We start from the raw sequence: 22648 nt of genomic DNA on the forward strand, positions 1-22648 counted from the left end.
ACCACATGTCCCCACCTTTACCAAAGATAGACTGATCCGGGCAACCCTTATTACCAATCCGTTGGCATGCGAGAGGGAAAAGATACAGCTGGCTTCCCTAGAGCCATTATAGATCTTATGGTCAACGCGATATGTACGGCGCTAGAATCACTGGACGGCATTGGTACTTAGTCCTAGATGAATAGTACCCTTGCAATGGAACCTCCACCAATCAACACATACCATGGTTCCATTGCCATCCACATAGTCATATTCATAATTGGAAAATAATATTTGCTTTTCAATGCAAGAGTGATAAGTATAGTACTTTGCATATAATTTGATAAAAATAATCAAATGACATGAGCAAGCGATGAACTTGCCTTTCTTGACTCGCAAGATTATGCAGGCAAAAGCTTCGATACGTGAGAACTCCAAATGCTGAAATACCACCATTGTCCGGTAAGGACAATGTTTAAAGAATTGGCAAAGATGCTATAATGCATAATATGAGATGCAATTGTCCCGAGCGTAACCTAACCTCGATGATTTAGGATGGACGAGTTGTAAAGATTTCTTTAGTGTGTGTTGCACTTTTAGGATGGTTCTCAAACAAGGTTCTTATTAGGGTTGGTGATATTAATAGCATAAACAAGTGATATAATACATCATAACAATCAAACACATAAAGAATAGTGGTGGAACAATATGTAAAGAACGGTTGTCAATTTTTAAGTTCTATGATGCATGGTTGAGGATTATATGTATTTTACTTCAAAAGAATAACTTTTGAAGAACATGTTGATTAAGAAATAATAAGTATTTCAAATAAGAACTATGGTTTCTATGGTTGAATTGACATAAGTACTTCAAAAGAATAACTTTTGAAGAACATGTCAAGTTTAAGAATAAAGTTATTATAATTAGGAGCTATGGCTTCTAGGGTTTGATTAGGATTTGTACTTCAAAAGAATAACTTTTGAAGAACAGGTTAAATAATAATAAGAACTACTTTAAACAGGAACTAAGTGCTTCTAGGGTTTACTATTGGATTCATTTAAGTTTCTAATAGGTACTGGTTGGGTTCTTAAATAGAATTGGTCTATATGTAGCAAGTATAAGCAGGTTTATTACTATAGTGGATTATGGGTATCATATCAAAGAATGATGGTCAAGGTGTTGTTATGAGTTAGGGTTTACTATGGCTTCACACTTACTTTACTAAGTAGTCACTAATGGTTTCTAAACTAGGTGGGTTGTGATCTTCTTATGTAGGGTTTAGTTGGATAGGAGCATGTGATGTGAGTTGCTACACAAGGTTGGTATTAGGGTTTATCATTATGGTTCTACTAGGGTTTGATGGTTGAGGTTGATCCTAATGGTATGGTATATAGGAATAATGATCAACGGTGTCAATGTGAGATTAGCAAGTTAGGGTTTGTAATTAAGTGGCACTAGTGGATCATACAAGGTTTATTCAAAAATGAAGATATGAAATGATGACTTCATGTGAATTGTTTCTATTCTGGTGGACCATGATTTGTATTTGTTGATTACATCATAAGGTTCTCTATTCTGGTGGACCATGATTTGTATTTGTTGATTACATCTTAGGGTTCAAGCATTTTCAAATGATCACATAAAATAATGGGATCTAGATTCTAACTTATAATAAAACTAGGGTTTCTAAATTATGATCCAATTCTTAAAGTAATGCTTGGTACTAGAATTAATGTGATCAAGTACTTTGCACAAAATTAATAATAGCCTTATCATTTAATTATTTTAAAGGGTTGAAGAATTAAAATAATTACTAGTTAGGGTTTAATTAGAAATTAGGGTTTCCTAATTATTGTTAGGTTTTAAAATAATGACTTGTTAACTAAAGATGTTTAAGTAAATACGTTTTGAATTACCAAAATAATGTTGGCTTATAATATTTTCTTGAGTTATTATTATTTATAGAAAGTAGGAAATTGTAACATGCAATTTAGGGTTTATGAATTACCACTAATATTTAAGTTAATGCAAACATGATAAAGAAAATTAATCTTAACATTTTAATTAGTTACTGAATAGTTAAAATTTAAATTTGAAGCTTTACTAATTATTGAATTCAATTTGAATTTTAAACAATTAGAAAGACATAATTAATAAAGATAAAAATAAGTGAATTTTTATTTTGACACACTTTTTTTTTATATTTTATTTGCATAGAGTTTATTTTTGTGAGCATTTTGATATATTATTCATAATTTTCTGAGTTAAAATGAATTTTCTATGATTTTGCAAAGTTTCAGATATTTACTGGTTTTAAAATTAAACCTAAATACTAAACGTACCGGCTCGTTTCTACCCACACAGGCTGACAGGTGGGGTCATTGACTGGGTCAGCTGCCACGATGGCAACGACCAGTCAACAACGACCAGTGGGTCCCTCTCCACATCACCCTACCGGCGGCTCAACGCCGGCGAGGCAGGGCACGACGGAGACGCCGATTTAAGGCCTCCCGGGATGCGCGAGTACAATTTTCTGGATCCCCACGACCTACTGAACACGATGGTGGTGGCGGTTTTCCGAGAAACTCGCCGGAGCATCGCCGGCAACCATGTGCGGCGGCGGCGCACTCCGGCAAAGGATCGAACGCGATCTACCGAGGGTTCGAGGAAGCAAGAGTAGATGCCGGAGATGCGTGTGCTCACCCGAAGACGATGAGACCCTCGGCGAGGCTTGAGGTGGTCGGAGACGACGGCAATAGGACGCTTTCCGACAAGCTCGGGTGAAAGGGAACGCCAAAATTCTCCCTCCTCCTTGCTCCGCTTGATGTCGTACTCCTCCAGGATGCTCCTGGTGATGATGTGCGCCGCCAGGACTGCTTGGTTGGCCCGGGGGTGGCTTGTACCCTCGAGTTCTTCCTCGTCTCCGGCGTACTGGCACGGATGGAATTGAGAGCTAGAGAGAGATAGAGAAGATCTGGAGGAGTGGATGAGATCAAGAAGTGCTCGGCGGTTCTTTTACCCCTATTTATAGGCCGAGGGGAGCACGGAGGCTGCGAGACGACGACGGCGACGGTGAAGAGGTGGCGGTCTCTGGAGACTTTGATTTGGCGAAGATCTTTTCGCCCGTGGATAGGCTCGGGACGCGAGAGACATAGAGAGGAGTTCTGGAAGCTTCTACGTGTCCGGGACGTCCTTATCGTCGACGAGGATCGTGGCCTACTGGCTCAAGCTCTCGTCGACGCCGGGGAAGACGACGGTCACGTTTTTCCTCTCGCACGATTCTTAAAGCCACCCGAAACGGTGGGCTGGTGCTTGGTTCGTGGACTGGGCTACTGGTGGGCTTGCGTGGACGTGGTGGTGATGGGCTGCTGCGGTGCTGAGGTCCACCAGGTAAGTTTCCCTCCAATTCTCTTTTAAATTTCTGTTTTGAATTCTGTTTTGTTTACTATTTTCTGGTTTGAATTCAAATTTGATTTCTGCTTTGTTTTGTAGGTTCAAAACTATTTGAATATCAATATCATTTTATGATAATACCCACTGCATTGTTTTGTTTTTAAACAACCATTTATAATGGATTAACTTTAGTTCTTATAAAGCACAAGTTAAAATTCAAATAGATATGAATTTTAGGGTTCAATTCAATTATTTTAAATTTAGGAATCAATTCTGTTTTAAAAGATCTAAAATTGATAACATGTGAATGGTGAACATATTATATTTTTCTAGGGCTTAACCATAATGATTACTCACATATAATTTAGTTATGGCTAGGGTTTAAATTAAATGGTGTTGAGAATGGAATGGTTCATGATTTTATGTGAAGAATTGTTCTTAGGGTTTAAGAAGATGGTTTGGATCAACTCTATAATTACTAATCTTGCTTAGTAACTTCTAGCTCCAATTATCAGAGATAGATCCTATGCTCATCATGGTTAACTCAACTACTTATATGATGATTATATTTTATAAAATACCATTTCATTGGGTTTACTAAGCAATTTCCTTGGGAGCCAAAATAGAATTGGATAATGGTTCACTCTACTCACCAAATGGTATTTAGTTTTTAAGCATATATGGCTTGGCTTTTACTTGTGATACATGATACACAAGTTAGGACATGTTATTTTATGTGGGATTGATTCCATATGACAAGGTTTAGGGTTTTGGGAATACTTCACCATTTGAAGTATTAAATAGGCATGAGGTATGGCAGGGTTCTATTTGTAATCTAAATTTATACTTGTATTGAAACTCAAATTTGGTTTAGGGTTTTAGTAGTGATCACCAATGTGATACACCACTAAGATTAGGTATGACCATAAGCTTGATCATGTTTTAGTGGCTAGGTTCATCCTCCTCACTTAGGTAGAATTATTGTCTCAAGGCAATGCTAGGTTTGTCTCAAGTGGTTGGATAAACAAGGTTTAAATATCATATCAATACTACACAAGGCATGAGTATTGGTTTGGTTAACTACTAATGTTTTACTTATTATTTCATGAGAAGAATGAGATCTATGATCACATGTATAGGTTTAACTTATCCTCTCAATTTATAAGGATAAGATCATGTATTAAACTTGATCCACTTATTCCTCACTCATCTCTCTTCTTTAATACTTATGTCCACACACTCACTTAGATTCTTAGGGTTTATGATCATCACCTAAATTGTAATGATCAATATTGGCCTCATAACAATTCATTGGTGAATTATGGTTCTCTCTCCAAGATCAAGTATAAGTCAATATACTTGAGTGTACCTCTTTAGGTTGAGCTCTTTTTAATAGGTAGGGTTTCTCTAGGGTTTATGATCATTACCAAGGTGTAATGATCACCACACTTGCCTCTCTCTTGGATCACTAGTAAAAGAGGTTCTTACTTACTATTAAGTATTAGCTAGGTCAAATAGGGTTTAGTACTTGACTTATATTTCTTGTATCATTGGTTAGTATCAACAAGTACCTCACTTGGATAAGGTTTAAATATTTAGTTAGGTTCTATTGAATGCATAATATAAGCATATGAATAGTTCTCTCCTTTCTCTAGGTTTAATGGAATGAGTTAGGAAACAAGATTGGAATGGTCAAGGGTTAATGAAGAATGAATATGAGTGTTCTTGACTTGGGTTCAAGCATTGTAGTTGAAAAGATACACCATGTGACTCATGTTAGGAACATTTATTTAGTAGAAGACATGGATAAGATAAGTAAAGAATAGTTTCTTAATTAATTGTGTTCTTTGATTTAGGATTGAATAATTATTCATGTGTTGTTGTAAGGAATGTCATATTGAGATCCTTTATAAGATCTTGTAGTTGACCCTTACTTAAGGTATTGTTTGTCGTAAAACTAATTCTATTTGATCTAGCCCATAGATCAAATCATCTCTACCCAAAACAAGGTTTTAGCAAAGGTCACAGTGAAGTTTATAGCGCTTGACTTGATGATCTACTTCAATTCCAGCAAGTCAAGTGAAACTTCGATTCATTGTGGTAAGTTTTATTTGAAAGCGCGAAAATTCCCCGGATTTTCTATGCATGAATGCAATGCACACTTTGGTGTTCTCTCATTTTATTGCCTCTAAACCTGGGATATTACAGGTTGCAAGAAGAGGACCCGACCTCATGGTTGTGGCCGCCCTTCTTCATCCAGCTCGGCAGCTTCATCTCCGACGGCGGGCTACGGATAGCGACCTGGCGAGACAAGTGGTGTGGCCGTCGGGCACACGTCCAGCTTAAGTAGGCGTGGCCACGAGCATCGATGCCGACGCCATCGGGCCAACATTAATGCACGCGCAAAAGCTTAAGAGCATGTGGCATCAATGCACGCGGGCAGAAGCTTAGGCGATGGCAGTGGTCAGCAGTGGCTTTGATGGCGTGGCTGCTGCCACTAGCCTCTGCCATCGGGTCGCTTTCAGGTGGGCTCGCGGCACGCGTGGCCGGACGCGCGTTGTCCATGCATTGTCCGACCCGACGCAGCGGTTTCCCAAATTTAGGACGTGAATGCGTCACGGCGGATGTGTAGGTCCGTTTGTGTCACTCCGATGATAGTGTGCGTGAGTTGTCCGCCAGTCCGCGCGGATTGATATGGACAGCCCAAGACTATTTAGGTCGGTCTGCTAAAGATGCCCTTACTTGATAAATAGGGCCTAGCAGAACATGAGACTTGTCCGGTCTCATTGCCAATTCCCACGTTCTAATTGCATCGCCAAGGAAGGTCACAGCCACATAGGATCAGACGAGTATCGTACACAAATTATCGTATGTATAGCTGCTCTCGGGAGAGAAACAGAAACGGCTTATACGACCCGTGGCTGCAGAGCAGGCACCAGAATCGCGGTGAAAGAAGTGGATTTGGGATTTGCAATGAGATTCAGTTTGCTACGTGTCGCTCTGGGAAGGTGGTCCAGCGCTTTGGCTTATACGACCCGGTCGTATAGGATTTTCTTCCGCTAGCCAGCAAGTTGCGCCAGAATGCTCTAGTGCCATATCGTATATACTTCCCTAGTGAATAAGTTGGCCGGCAGCGACGTTGTCTGAACGCAATGTTCGCCTTGTTGGTTTGGGAAAAGTTAATAAATCAAACAGAGTAAAAGTCATCTTAAGTCACAACTGCTCACTTCGTTTCATATTGCTTTAGTATAGCTTTGTACTACATCAACAACTTGATATTTAACATGAAACGGATGGAGTAAGTGATAAAAAAAATTGGGCAAAAAACGTGCATGATGTAAACTTCGTAAAATAATGCGAATAGGAGGTAAAAATTAAATGTTCCCTTAAAAAACTAAATGTAAAAAAACAATATTGTTAAGTAGCGTTGTATGGCCTTAATTTAGTCTCGATCACTGACTTTAGTTTGGTATCCGTACGATTAGGAAGCTCAAGGGAAGGAGAGAGACAGCTTAAGCTAGACCGCGTCCACCCACAAAATCGAATAATTCTTGCCTGCGGGTCGCATCAATCTTTGATTAGGCCCTTAATCATCCAAGTAGCACTCTAGTGATCGATCTCGCATGTCTCCTTTTTGTGACACACAGCATATATATTTCTACACCAACAATCAGATCCGTCCTTCAACTTTAGCTGTTTCCATTTGATTAATTCTTTCCTAATATTACGCCAACATTTGATAAGGTAATTGATTAGATGCAGCTGTAGATCGAGCTTCCTTGCGTCAGCTTGGTTTTTATTTTCTTTCTCCCCCTGGCCCTTACAACAAACTATCTTATATAGTTCCTCCTTAGTAATAAATATTTTGTTCAGAGCAGCTGTTGGGGACATTGAGAAATATGCTAATGTATTCGAGGTTGAGATTAAGGCGAGGATAATTTGAACGTTCGATCGAAAAGTAATGGGGAAGCCTCCTTGTGGTCGTCGGATCGCTGTCAGGGCTCACCTGCCATTTGCTCGTTCGATCTCATAGACTTAGTTATAACAAGCAAAAGTAACTGAAATAAAAAGCAGATGGTTCATGTTTCATTGTCTGTACGGCCTCATACGGAACTGCAGTACGAAAAGGCATCAGCTGCACTTTTGTAGTTTGGATCGATCAGGTCGGAACTAATCCATCACATGTGTTCCCAAATCATGCAAAATGTCTCTCACAAGCAACTTGACCAGACATGACATTGGCAATTTGGCCCAGCGGGGCCATTACGGAAACAATTTGTCTATGCATGCAACATGTATTTTTTTTGCAAAAAAAATCAGATCAATCACAGAAGTTCACAAGAAGTTCAAAGCGCTCCAAACATAATTATATTTACATCAGGTTCTTATATAATCTAACGACCATTACCTATGTTGGAGTCGGTCTAACGTTTGTTGATGACAGTCGAAAAGTCTTTGTGCATGTGCTTCTAAAAACTAGTGCCCCAGAGCCGAAGTTGTCGTCATTGAATCCTTGAATTGATCTGAATCTTTTGACACCCGAAGAAGTTCTACATGTGGAACCCTAGGTTTCCGCCCTTTTTTCCGTGAGGGGTGGAAAAGATTGTTGGTCCGTCTTATTCAATATGTATCATTTATAATGATGATATCCTTCTTAATTTCAATGACACAACATGTCAGTACATGGAACTACAAAATTTAATGACATGTAGAACGTGTACACATCTTTGTATTGAGATTTCAACTAAGTAAATATGATGACACTAGGATATTGGTATATAATATTTGTGCATATTGCATTCATGATACTATTTTATGATACTCTCCACATTATGCCCGACCTTAGAACCACTGGTAGAAAAAAGGCCATCGGTCGCGGTTCGCAACTGCGCAACCGTGACCAACTAAGCGCGACTAAAGCCCCCCCCCCCCCTTTAGTCGCGGTTCGTTACGAACCGCGACTAAAAGCGCCTCCACGTGGCCGCCAGCAGTCCTTCGGGGCGGAGGACCTTTAGTCGCGGTTCTCCTGGCCAACCGCGACTAAAGGCCGCCGCAGGTTTAGGGTTTTAGCCCCCCTAAACCTGGTTTCTTTTTAATTTGTATTGTTTTATTTTCTTTTGTGTTTTATTTTAATTTTGAAGGAGTTTCACATATTCTACGGTACTACATACATGCATATGAACGTACAATTTCAAACAAATTTGAAATTAGAACCAAAAAGAATTCAAGAGGAATATATACAATATATATTTAATATCGGATGACCATATACAATTTTGAACAAGTTTCCATACATAATTTACTGCATATGAAGTTCTACGTCCTCTACATAGTGTTCTCCTCTAGGATCGATGACTTTCCTCGCGAGCCATCCAGTTAGTTCCTCTTGAAGTGGTCGGAAGCGAGCTTCTGGACTAAGCGTCTTCCGGAAGTTATTCCTCATGATGTTGTTCTCAGACGAAACCCGCTCAGAGGTGTATCTCCGGATCATCTCACAAACATAGTATCCACATAGATTGGTCCCCTTTGGCTGAATATCCCCAGTCCCAGCCACTGACCTTTTAAATTGTAGCTCTTTTTTGAATTCACCGACCTTTGTGTCTACGAACCGTGTCCAAACCCTACGAGGCAAAGAAAATTAAATGAACAAGAGAGTTATTAGTTACTTGATATTAGGAAATGAACGATATAGGCCGATCGATATAGAGCGCAAATGAATGAAAATAATTACTTCTGCATCATCTTTCTCATGTCGGCCCAAAGCTTTGCATTCAGATTCAGAGAGTCGTGGACGAGAACTGTGGATTCGTCAAATTTAATTACTAGCAGAATCCAGTGGAACATGCGGACGCGATACATGCACAGTCATGCATAATTAACTCATCGATTAGCCACATACCATGCATGGAGTAAACAAAAGAGAATGTGCTCAAGACAGAAACACTCACCTAAAATGGTAAGGAAATAGAATATCACTTTTGAGTTCCTGCCTTGAAAAAAACTGCCACAGGTCTTCCTCCACGTCGGCGGGAAAATGTTCTAACACATATGAATTAACGATGTGTGGGTCAATGAACCCAACATCATCGATGCTCCTTATTCGCATTTCCCGCTTCTTCATTCTGCATAATAGCGTACACACAACAAGATAGTTAGGAAAAAATATATATATATATAGTGCAGGCAATGAACGAGATGGGGTAGAAATAAATCACTTACATAACGTAGCAACTGATGATAGATTTGTCGAGCTCGCGCAGATTGAAAAGCTGGAACAATTCACTCTGATGAATTGTTATATCGTAATGTTTGAAGTGATGCTCAGGTCTAACTTCCGCATAAATATAGTCTTTGGCGTTTTTAAGTTTTATGTAAGCCTTGTACCAATTTAGCAGACCTGTCATTTGTGGAGGTAGATCTTCTTCCTACGCAGGCTCGACGAGAGGCCCATTCGGCACATATGTAATTACTACGTCCTTCATTGGCGCCTCATCAAGGCCTAACAGTGCACGAAGAGTCAGACCTAAGTTGGCCGCTTGTTCTCTGGCACTCGTTACAGTCAATCCCGCAGCTGCTATGATATCGGGGGCATCCGGACCGGCGGCTTTCACTATGAGCGGGGCGATGGATTGTTTACTTTGTTCCCCGAGCTGGGCAACTTGTTTCCCCCTTTTTTTACTTTCTAATTTTTTCTCGGCCTCCTCCAAGGCTTTCTTCTCCTGCTTCTCCGCCAACTCTTTCTTCTCCTTCAACATGAGTGCTTGCCTACGAAGTTCACGTGAATAGTCGTCAGGCAGATTCTTCGCGGCTTGGGACTGTTCGGTCAAAAATGACTTAGCCCACTTCTTTTGCTTGTCAGAATATACTGGCTTGGGCTCGGGCTCTCTTTTCTTCTTGCAGTCCGCCTTCCATTTCTCATGCTGAGCAGCCACGACCTTTGCATTTTCCTCGACACTAAGTTCCCAAGGTCTCGGGATGAGAGGCTTCAGTGATGGCTCCGGTACCTTTGTGGTCTTAGGTACATAAGGCTCCGGGTTAATAGTCCAGGACTGCTTCTGCTTCTTTGCCGGAGGTGGATTGGGGGGCGGCTGCTTACCCGCCGGAGGCTGACTGGGGGGCGGCGTCTGCTCACCCGCCGGACGAGGACTGGGGGGCGGCGGCTGATCACCCGCCGGACGTTCTGGACTGGGGGGCGGCGTCAGCTGACGTGAAGGAGGTGTAGGTGAACCACCACCACCACCGCCGCCGCCACCGCCACCACCACCGGAGGGGGGTGGACTTGTTCGCCTTGGCGCCTCGTTTGGAAACTTGATAAACTTCTTTTTCCAGAGAATAAACTGGCGCTTGACACCTCCAAGTCTTCTCTCCCCTTCGGGTGTAGCAATGTCAATCTCCAGGTCCTCAAACCCTGGGACTATGTCCTCCACCGTGACACGAGCATAGCCATCTGGAATGGGGTTGTTGTGGTGGAGTGCTCCACTTGGTAAAGCACTGCCGATGGCTACCTTCGTGGACATGTTCCCAGTAGGATAATGCAGATGACATTCTTTCATCTCCTTTACATCGTCCACGGGGTAGCGAGGAGGCTCCGGTGCAGTAATATGGATCTCCGGTGCATCAGTAGCCGGCGGGGGCTCCGTGGAAGCCACGCTGCTTCTCCGCTGCTGGCTTCCGAGATCAGTTGGATGATCTTCATGCGTCTCAGCTGCCGATCTCTCTTGTACTAGTATAGTCAGGGTTTTCTTCATCTCATCGACTTCCGATGCCAACCGCGCCACAACATCTGCATCCCGATCCGACTTTCTCTTACGGCTTCTGTAACCGTACGGGTCATCATCCTGGGAGAACCCTACTTTCCACGGAATGTTCCCCATGCCTCGTACACGTCCTCCGTGTTTAGGATTCCCGAGGGCTTTTGTGAGCGCGTCGTTCTCTCTATTGAACTTGATCTTCCCCTCTTGAGCATCCCTCATTGCGTCAATAAGGGCTTGGGTGGGTTTAAACGTTCTGTTCCGGTGAACACACGCCCCTGTCTCTGGGTCTAGCGTTCCCCCATGCCCGTACCACCAGCTTTTGGCCCTTCGGTCCCATCCCTCCGTACCTGGACGGATTCCTCGCGTCCTCAGCTCGTTCTCCATCTTCTCCCACTTAGGCTCCCAAAAGCGATACCCTCCTGGCCCCATAATATGATTGTACTCCTTCTTAGCCGCATTTTCCTTATTTTTTCGATATTTCAATGAAATGCTCCGATTTCTTCTGCTTCACAAATTCTGGCCAATCATGTTTCAGTCTCTCATATTGTCCTTTGAAATTCGGAGTCTTGTTCTGGTTGACATAGTCACGGGCTAGATTTTGCTTGAATTTCCGGAATGTTTCGGCCATCTTATGAAGAGCGAAGTGTTTGACTAGCCTCCTCCTCTCCTTGTTTTCCTGAATCTTGTTACCCTCCTCATCGAATTTGTGGTATTCCGGAGGTAGGACGAAATGTTCCATAAGCTTTTTAAAGCAATCCTTTTTAGTTCTCTTGTCGACAAAAGTGAAACCAAGACGTGCCTTCTTTGGCTCATGCCACTCCTGGAGGGTGATCGAGACGTTGTCTCTAACAACGGCTCCGCATTGGTTGATAAACTTGGTGGCGTGCTTCTGGGGCTCCTGCGGCCTGCCGGTTGCACTGTCGACAACCTCGATGGTATATGTTTCTCCTTGTTTGAGCGTCTTGGTTGCGCCACGCTTTGACGACGTACTCGATTTTTTCGACGATCCGGCCGAGGGCTAAAATAAGAAAGAGAGTCGCGCGTGTTAGTACACACATATTTATTCAAATCAGTAAGTTTGTATCACCAGAGGCAAAATGTATATATATACCTCGGCGCCGGAGCTGGTTGCTACTTGCAATTGAAGATCGTCGTTTATCGACGTTTCTTCCCCATCATCTTGCTGACGGCCTTCATCTTGACCATCAAGATTCAGATAAGAAGAAATATCCTCTTCATCTTGTTCAGTCGGCACATAAAGAATATCGCCTTTTATGATTGATACGTCTCCAACGTATCGATAATTTCTTATGTTCCATGCTACATTATTGATGATATCTACATGTTTTATGCACATTATATGTCGTATTTACGCATTTTCTGGAACTAACCTATTAACAAGATGCCGAAGAGCCAGTTGCTGTTTTCCGTTGTTTTTGGTTTCAGAAATCCTAGTAAGGAAATATTCTCGGAATTGGACGAAATCAACGCCCAGGTTCCTATTTTTCCCGGAAGCATCCAGAACACCCGAGAGCCGTCAGAGAGGGGCCACGTCGGGCCCACACATGGTGGCGGCGCGGCCCAAGCCCTGGCCGCGCCGCCCTAGTGTCTGGTCCCACCATACCCCCTCCGAGGCTGCCCTTTCGCCTACTTAAAGCCTCCGTCGCGAAACCCCTAGTTCCGAGAGCCACGATACGGAAAACCTTCAAGAGACGCCGCCGCCGCGAATCCCATCTCGGTGGATTCAGGAGATCGCCTCCGGCACCCTGCCGGAGAGGGGAATCATCTCCCGGAGGACTCTTCATCGCCATGATCGCCTCCGGAGTGATGAGTGAGTAGTTCACCCCTGGACTATGGGTCCATAGCAGTAGCTAGATGGTCGTCTTCTCCTCATGTGCTTCATTGTTGGATCTTGTGAGCTGCCTAACATGATCAATATCATCTATCTGTAATACTATATGTTGTGTTTGTCGGGATCCGATGGATAGAGAATACTATGTTATGGTGATTATCAATCTATTGTTTATGTGTTGTTTATGATCTTGCATGCTCTCCGTTATTAGTAGAGGCTCTGGCCAAGTTTTTGCTCTTAACTCCAAGAGGGAGTATTTATGCTCGATAGTGGGTTCATGCCTTCATTGATACCTGGGATCGTGACAGTAGGTTCTAAGGTTGTGTTGTGCTGTTGCCACTAGGGATAAAACATTGATGCTATGTCTAAGGATGTAGTTGTTGATTACATTACGCACCATACTTAATGCAATTGTCTGTTGCTTTGCAACTTAATACTGAAAGGGGTTCGGATGATAACCTGAAGGTGGACTTTTTAGCCATAGATGCAGTTGGATGGCGGTCTATGTACTTTGTCGTAATGCCCAATTAAATCTCACTATATTTATCATATCATGTATATGCATTGTTATGCCCTTTTCTATTTGTCAATTGCCCGATCGTAATTTGTTCACCCAACATGCTTTTATCTTATGGGAGAGACACCTCTAGTGAACTGTGGACCCCGGTCCTATTCTTTACATCGCATACAATCTCTCGCAATACTTGTTTTACTGTTTTCTTGCAAACAATCATCTTCCACACAATACGGTTAATCCTTTGTTACAGCAAGCCGGTGAGATTGACAACCTCACTGTTTCGTTGGGGCAAAGTACTTTGGTTGTGTTGTGCAGGTTCCACGTTGGCGCCGGAATCCCTGGTGTTGCGCCGCATCACATTTCGCCACCATCAACCTTCAACGTGCTTCTTGGCTCCTACTGGTTCGATAACCTTGGTTTCATACTGAGGGAAACTTACTGCTGTGCGCATCATACCTTCCTCTTGGGGTTCCCAACGGACGTGTACATCTACGCGCATCAAGCATAAATTTCTGGCGCCGTTGCCGGGGAGATCAAGACACGCTGCAAGGGGAGTCTCCACTTCTCAATCTCTTTACTTTGTTTTTGTCTTGCTTTATTTTATTTACTACTTTGTTTGCTGCACCTAAACAAAACACACAAAAATTAGTTGCTAGTTTTACTTTATTTACTGTCTTGCTCTCTATATCAAAAACACAAAAAAAATTAGTTACTTGCATTTACTTTATCTAGTTTGCGTTATTTACCGTTGCTAAAATGAATACCCCTGAAAATACTAAGTTGTGTGACTTCACAACCACAAATAATAATGATTTCCTATGCACACCTATTGCTCCACCTGCTACTACAGCAGAATTCTTTGAAATTAAACCTGCTTTACTAAATCTTGTCATGAGAGATCAATTTTCTGGTGTTAGTTCTGATGATGCTGCTGCCCATCTTAATAATTTTGTTGAACTATGTGAAATGCAAAAATACAAGGATGTAGATGGTGATATTATTAAATTGAAATTGTTTCCTTTCTCATTAAGAGGAAGAGCTAAAGATTGGTTGCTGTCTTTGCCTAAGAATAGTATTGATTCATGGACTAAATGTAAGGATGCTTTTATTGCTAGATATTATCCTCCCGCTAAAATTATATCTTTGAGAAGTAGCATAATGAATTTTAAGCAATTAGATACTGAACATGTTGCTCAAGCATGGGAGAGAATGAAAACTTTGGTAAAGAATTGCCCAACCCATGGACTGACTACTTGGATGATCATCCAAACCTTCTATGCAGGACTAATTTTTTCTTCGCGGAATTTATTGGATTCAGCTGCTGGAGGTACCTTTATGTCCATCACTTTGGGGGCGGCTACAAAGCTTCTTGATGATATGATGATAAATTACTCTGAATGGCACGGAAAGAGCTCCACAAGGTAAGAAGGTAAATTCTGTTGAAGAAACTTCTTCCTTGAGTGATAAGATTGATGTGATTATGTCTATACTTGTGAATGGTAGATCTAATGTTGATCCTAATAATGTTCCTTTAGCTTCATTGGTTGCTCAAGAAGAAAATGTTGATGTGAATCTATTATATACTAAAAGCAAAATAAGGGTGTTTTTCGAGGCACCAGGTTAATCCACATATGCTTAAAAAATATAAACCAATGATTTTTATCTTAACGTCTGAGATTAAAAGATAAGATGTGTTACGTACAGCAATTTACGTGTACAAAAGTAAACTCTTGGCACGTAACAGCCATATGGGAGCACATACACGTGTTCTGTTAGATAGATTTTCAAGAAAAAAAGTGTACGGAATTAAACAGATAGAAGATAGATTCGTTTAAGAGAAAAAAAAACTGATCGGTATGGAAGGCCACGTCCTTCCACTTCATATGGAACGATGGACTAGACGTACAAGATTAGAACTCTGGTGATACGCAGTACAACATGTGCTATGGTTCGGTTATGATTCACTTACCATTGGCAAAGTTATACAAAGTTTCTGGTAGCAGATTCCAATACTGAACATGTCACGTAGAAGTGCCCTTCAGCCTACAAAGAAATAACAAAATACTGCTAGCCACGTCAGCTCATAAAGATTTTATACTACTTCGTGTGCATCACCATTCTGGCAAATATTAGTTTTCCTATTTGAACAATTTTATATTAGCTTCAAACAAGTCAAGTCTTTTAGGTGCTCCGCCGATCAATTGCATGAATGATTTTCTACTCGGGCTAGCCTGATTAAAAACTGGAAAAAATAGCCCGAGTGCCTAACATGCATGTTTAAATTATTTTGAACTACTACCTTGGTCCCATTAAAAATGTCTTAGATACGTCTATATTTAAATATATCTAGACACTATATTTAGTCTTGATATAAACAATAGCAAAATAGTGGGCTACCCGCATGGCTAGCTATGCACATGCATCCAGCCGTTTGATCCTCAATAGAATTCAAGATTTCACTAAGCGAGAGCATATGGTTCTAACGGAAGTACTAGACTCCGTCTTACAGGGAGCACGCTCCAAGCTCATAAGAGCATATATTTTCGTGCCAGTTAGAATGCCAAAACGCAGTGTAAAACGAAGTGCAATTTCAATGGTATTTTCCAGCGGCTAACACATCAACGAAACCATCCTACCAACCAAAACACCACAGACGCTTTTATTCCGATTCGAGTCTGTCATTATTTATTTGTTCTAACTGCCATACGCACCACTGAGCTGCCGCTCAGATCGGACGTTGCTGCTGTGTGCGGACTGCAGAGGAGCACGCGCAGTTTGTCGTTGCGGATGTTCGTAGCTCGGACGTTGCTGCTGTGTGCAGACTGCAGAGGAGCACGCGCAGTTCGTCATTGCGGATGTTCGTAGCTGGCGAGAGGCAAGCGGCGCTAAAGAGCTCGGAGAGGCCCGTGCCCACCATAGATGTGGAAGGTAACATACTAGCACATCTAATAGGTCATGGCATGATGCTGCATTTTTATTCTAGGATTCAAGAAAGTAAGCGTGTTTTTTGCTGTAGGGACTAGGTAGTGTGGCCGTTCGTGGAGCTGGCCCCGGTGACGGCGGCGGCGTGCTCGCTGGACTTCGAGGACTAGCTGGAGGATGCGTTCTTCAGTGCGTACCCGCAGACGACGTTGTTGCTGTTCGAGACGTCGGGGGCCGGCTGCACTGACGACCACAGGGAAGGCGAGCGAGCAGCAGCGTGGGCTCGGCCTCGTCGCTTCGCCTTCAGTGTGTCCGACAGCGCACTGAAGCCATGGTACATCTCCACCACTCCGGCGACGCCCGTGGCGAGAGTCGCTCCGTGGTGCCCTCAACGCACGCTCCTTCTCAATTTCTCATTCTCCTCACCAGCCGCTCCATGCCGCTGTCTAGCAGCACCGAGGTGGCCACGTGCTGCCGACGCCGTCCGTCGCCAAGGGACAAGGCTCCTGCTTCTGCTCCTATGTCGACGCCGCAGTTCCCGAGGATGCCGTGACCCTCTTTCTTGCAGTCGCCGTTCACGTTCCGCAAGGACGAGCAGGCCAGCCGCAGGGAGCGGGACCACGAGTCCTTCATGCTGTTCCTGTTTTCTCATGACCTTGAATGTACTGTTTTCTCATCTTTTTCGTTTTCTGTTGTCATGAGCAAAAAAAGTTGTTAGGAGTACTAAATATAGGGGAATCCGCATGCCCGAGGGGCTTGTCCTTCACTCCATCTTGCAAGGGAACCATCGGAGTGCATGCTTCTTTGTGCAAACGATGAGTTCTTAGATGCCATCCAGATTGGGTGCAGAGCTGGATTTTTGTTGGTGGTTTGGTCATGGGATCATGGACAAGGAAACGAACCTGGAGGAAGAGAGTTGTGCTGCATTGTTCACCTGCACGTTTTCTTCAATTGACTGGTCGGTTTAGCTGCAGTTTCAATGGTTCGTATGCATGATCACATTTTTGTTCATTTCATTGGTCAAACGACTTGTTGAGCAACAAACTAACGATTCAAAATGGCGCCGCAGCCACCGTAAAAACAATGCAAGAGCCATCTCATTTCCATCCTATACATAGACACAATCAGAAGACACGCAGTTATTCTTCCGTGCGCCATGTCCATGTGTTGGTTTTTCTAACACCCGTATTTGCGTCTGTAATACAATCCTACATTCAGCATTGTAAAACAACTAGTCTTGCAAAGCAAAAGAATCACGTAGAGGAGGTGAGGCAGCTTTGATCCACAAAACAAATGCCACGTTAAGCATGGTAATTCCAAATGCATTTGCAACCGTAATACAATACTCGTCGCTTCTTCGTTTTCTTCTCAACCTACTCAACCTACTGGAAATACACTCATTCTAATGTAAATACACTTATTTTTACGAGCAACGCTATGTAAGTTAAGCTACGAATCATAGGGATCCTTACAAATCAAACGATATACGTGTCTGTAATATTCAGAATTTTTTTGACTGTTTGCAAATACATTTGCACTAAAAACTGTATAACAAAATGTATGCAATTTTGAACGAACCACCGTCTGAAAGAACTTTCATATGTATTACCAAGTGTATTGCAATTTCAGCTAGCAGCATTGGCAGCTGTCAAACGTCTCCAAACCAGGAGGTAGCTGACGTTAGTTGATTCCATTGGCAGCCATAGGAATCTTGCTCCGTTCAATTTTTTGCTCACTATATCGGATGGTCAAGGGGGGGTGCGTAGCTAGCCATGCGGGTAGCAAATCCGCGTCGATAAACAATAATGACATATTTTATGGGACGAGCAGTATATAATTTAAACTGATATATAGTTTGAGTCATATAACTTATATATGGAAGCACCATTAGAACATAACATATATGTGGAAGTCGTACATTTATAAGATAATCAAGATTCAATTGACAAAAAAAAAGATAAGCAAAATGCAGTGTGCAAAGTGGAGATTTGAGAAAAATGTACTTCATAGTTAATAAATACTTTCTCACTTATGGAAAAAAGTTTACTCGGATTAATTTTTCTTTCCCAAAATCGTGAATTAACAATCCCAAAAAACACGAGAAAGCAAGTAAATATATTTCTCGCTTTGCTAGGCAGCTCGGGCCAGCTATTTGAGCTGCACGTTTGTACATTAAACACATGATAAAAATAGTACACCCCTAAAGAGTGGGGGAGAGAATGGTCGATTGAGTAGAGAAAGTAGCATCATATATATGCCGAACCTGCGTAGCAAGAGATATGTCAGGTTGAAAAGGAAAAGCGAGAGATACGTCTGTGATAAAATGTCTATCTATACACTAGCTACAAGCTAGAACGTGGTTGAGTATGTGCTAGGATATGAAGTATTTTCCCAAAATAAGTGCAAATCGATCATTATGTGGAAGTATTCCATGCATGGTTGAGTATGTATAAAATAGAAGTATTATTTGACTCACTAGGCGTATACATAAAATCAGAGTCAATTTCAAAACTGGTGAAGTCACTACATAGGTCACTCTATCGACGAGAATGCCACCTCCGATGAAATACACTCCTAGAGGATATATGTCTGCTATCGATGGGAATATCACGTCACTTTGAAATGTCATTTATGCTTAATGGAGACATATGCCTAATTCACCACCGACTTATCATGAGATATGGAAATTAAATGGCATTCGACGGGAGCGATGTTTTGGCACATGGGAGCGTATGCTCCCTTTATCTTGAAATACATGTTAGACACATTTTAAAATGTCAAAAAAATTGAAACAAAAATTTCGCACGTGCATCTTCATGTGCTATGCGCTCACAAAGTCGTTTCATGAAAAATCGACATGTCATGTGGCGTGCGTAAAAAAGACAAAATTCGGTGCTGAAACAAAGACTTGTCACAAGATAAATTTTCTCTTTTTCGCGCTCCCTTTATCTTGAAATACATGTTAGACACATTTTAAAATGTCAAAAAAATTAAAACAAAAATTTCGCACGTGCATCTTCATGTGCTACGCGCTCACAAAGTCGTTTCATGAAAAATCGACATGTCATGTGGCGTGTGTAAAAAGACAAAATTCGGTGCTGAAACAAAGACTTGTCACAAGATAAATTTTCTCTTTTTCGCTTAGACTACAAAAAATATCATTTTTTCGTGAAATTTGATGAATACACATATGTTATGGAGATGTACATGTAAATTTTTTTGTTAAAATTTTTTAACACTTGGAAATATGTTTTTATGGTAGAGGGATCATACGCACCCGGGAGCCGAATTGAGTTTCTGGCATTCGACTGAAATATAACATCACGTAAAATTATTGTTTTATCTACTTCTTTAGTATCACTTTGAAACGACACACCTGGATGTCGCCATTCGCCTTCACATGTAAGATAATCTGAGATGATACTCGCATATGTGATACTTTGTTTACCATGAAGCCATAATTATAGTTCCAAAACAATATATGTTTCTTAACACATATATGAAAATAATGTGATACCCATTGGAACAAATCTTTATATCTCTTCCATCGTAAACCACTAAAGATGATGCACTCGCATTTGCGAGGGCCACTGTGCTAGTTTCATTAAAAATAATAATTTCAACAACAATGCTTATAGGAACAACTCGGGTAATAACTATAGGCCATATCCTTCTGCTAATAGTAATGATTATGGTAATTCTTATGGTAGATATGAGGAAAAGATGCTAGAAATTGAAAGATCCACTAAAAACTTTATGCAATCACAATATGAGCAAAATCAATTGTTTACTAAAACTATGAATGAACAATCTACCTTGTTAAAAAATATAGGAAATCAACTTAAAAACTTGAATAGGGAGATTTCTGGTCTGCAAACTAAAATTTCAAATGCTGAAACCCGAATCTCATACATGTCTGCATCACAATCCTCTTTAATTAATAAAATAGCTGCTAAACCTGATGATATTGATAATAAGATTACTACTACAGCAAATGCCATCCAAGTTAGAATTAATGAGAATATAAGATTAATGGCTGAATTGCGTGCTAGGTGGGATAGAGAAGAAAATGAAAAACTAGCTAAAGAGAATAATGTAGCTAAAGTTTGGACTATTACCACCACTAGTAATGTTAATTCTTCACATGTTGCTGCACCTCCTACTATCAATGGTAAAATAATTGGTGTTGGCAATGTTTCTACTCCTAGTGCAAAGCGTACAAAACTGCCTGAAATTGCTAAAACTACTTGAAACTGCTTGTGATAAAACTGCTGAAATTTTTTCCAACCTTGGGGACAATGATCCCATTGCTGTAGCTCATAATGATTTAGATTTTGATGATTGTCACATCTCTGAATTTATAAAGTTCTTACAAAAACTTGCTAAAAGTCCTAATGCTAGTGCTATAAATTTAGCCTTTACAAAACATATTACAAATGCTCTCATAAAAGCTAGAGAAGAGAAACTAAAACTTGAAACTTCTATTCCTAGAAAGTTAGAAGATGGTTGGGAGCCCATCATTAAAATGAAATTCAATGACTTTGAATGTAATGCTTTATGTGATCTTGGTGCAAGTATTCTGTTATGCCTAAAAAGATTTATGATATGCTTGACTTGCCACCATTGAATAATTGTTATTTGGATGTTAATCTTGCCGATAATGTTAAAAAGAAACCTTTGGGGAGGATTGATAATGTGCGCATTACGGTTAACAATAACCTTGTCCCCGTTGATTTTGTTGTCTTGGATATCAAATGCAATGCATCTTGTCCTATTGTGTTGGGAAGACCTTTTCTTCGAACTGTTGTTGCTGTTATTGATATGAGGGAAGGTAATATTAAATATCAATTTCCTCTCAAGAAAGGTATGGAACACTTCCCTAGAAAGAGAATGAAGTTGTCTTTTGATTCTATTATTAGAACAAGTTATGATGTTGATGCTTCTACTCTTGATGTTACTTGATTTGCACTTTCGCGCCTAGCTGAAAGGCGTTAAAGAAAAGCGCTTATGGGAGACAACCCATGTTTTTACTACAGTACTTTGTTTTATATTTGAGTCTTGGAAGTTGTTTACTACTGTAGCAACCTCTCCTTATCATGTTTTTGTGCCAAGTAAAGTTTCTATGTTAAAGTTGATGTTATATTTGGGATCGCTGCGCAGAAACAGCATTGCTGTCTGTCACGAATCTGGGCACAAGTCTCTGTAGAAAATTCAAAAAAATCTGCCAATTTACGAGCGTGATCCTCAGATATGTACGCAACTTTCATTAGTTTTAAGTTTTTCCATTTGATCAAGTCTGGTGCCATTTTAAAATTCGTCTTTACGGACTGTTCTGTTTTGACAGATTCTGCCTTTTATTTCGCATTGCCTCTTTTGCTATGTTGGATGAATTTCTTTGATCCATTAATGTCCAGTAGCTTTATGCAATGTCCAGAAGTGTAAAGAATGATTGTGTCACCTCTGAATATGTGAATTATTTGTGCACTAACCCTCTAATGAGTTTGCTTGAAGTTTGGTGTGAAGGAAGTTTTCAAGGGTCAAGAGAGGAGTATGATATACTATGATCAAGAGGAGTGAAAGCTCTAAGCTTGGGGATGCCCCCGTGGTTCACCCCTGCATATTCTAAGAAGACTCAAGCGTCTAAGCTTGGGGATGCCCAAGGCATCCCCTTCTTCATCGACAACATCATCAGGTTCCTCCCTGAAACTATATTTTTATTCAGTCACATCTTGTGTTCTTTACTTGGAGCGTCGGTTTGTTTTTGTTTTTGTTTTTGTTTGAATAAAATGGATCCTAGCATTCACTTTGTGGAAGAGAGACACGCTCCGCTGTTGCATATGGACAAATATGTCCTTAGGCTTTACTCATAATGTTCAAGGCGAAGTTTCTTCTTCGTTAAATTGTTATATGGTTGGAATTGGGAAATGCTACATGTAGTAATTTTAAAATGTCTTGGATAATGTGATACTTTGCAATTGTTGTGCTCATGTTTAAGCTCTTGCATCATATACTTTGCACCCATTAATGAAGAAATACATAGAGCTTGCTAAAATTTGGTTTGCATATTTGGTCTCTCTAAGGTCTAGATAATTTCTAGTATTGAGTTTTGAACAACAAGGAAGACGGTGTAGAGTCTTATAATGTTTACAATATGTCTTTTATGTGAGTTTTGCTGCACCGGTTCATCCTTGAGTTTGCTTCAAATAACCTTGCTAGCCTAAACCTTGTATC

At 41.0% G+C, this 22648-nt stretch overlaps 1 protein-coding gene across 1 annotated transcript; it reads left to right on the forward strand.

Moving 5' to 3' along the window:
* The first annotated feature begins 16414 nt into the window (after window positions 1-16414).
* On the forward strand, window positions 16415-17071 carry LOC124646846. The gene is made up of 3 exons (XM_047186895.1): window positions 16415-16423; window positions 16512-16650; window positions 16953-17071. Exons 1-3 carry the CDS (start codon window positions 16415-16417, stop codon window positions 17069-17071), a joined length of 267 nt encoding a protein of 88 aa, XP_047042851.1.
* Window positions 17072-22648: the final 5577 nt, after the last annotated feature.

The sequence above is a fragment of the Lolium rigidum genome, chromosome 4 (assembly GCF_022539505.1).
Source record: "Lolium rigidum isolate FL_2022 chromosome 4, APGP_CSIRO_Lrig_0.1, whole genome shotgun sequence".
NCBI lineage: Eukaryota > Viridiplantae > Streptophyta > Magnoliopsida > Poales > Poaceae > Lolium > Lolium rigidum.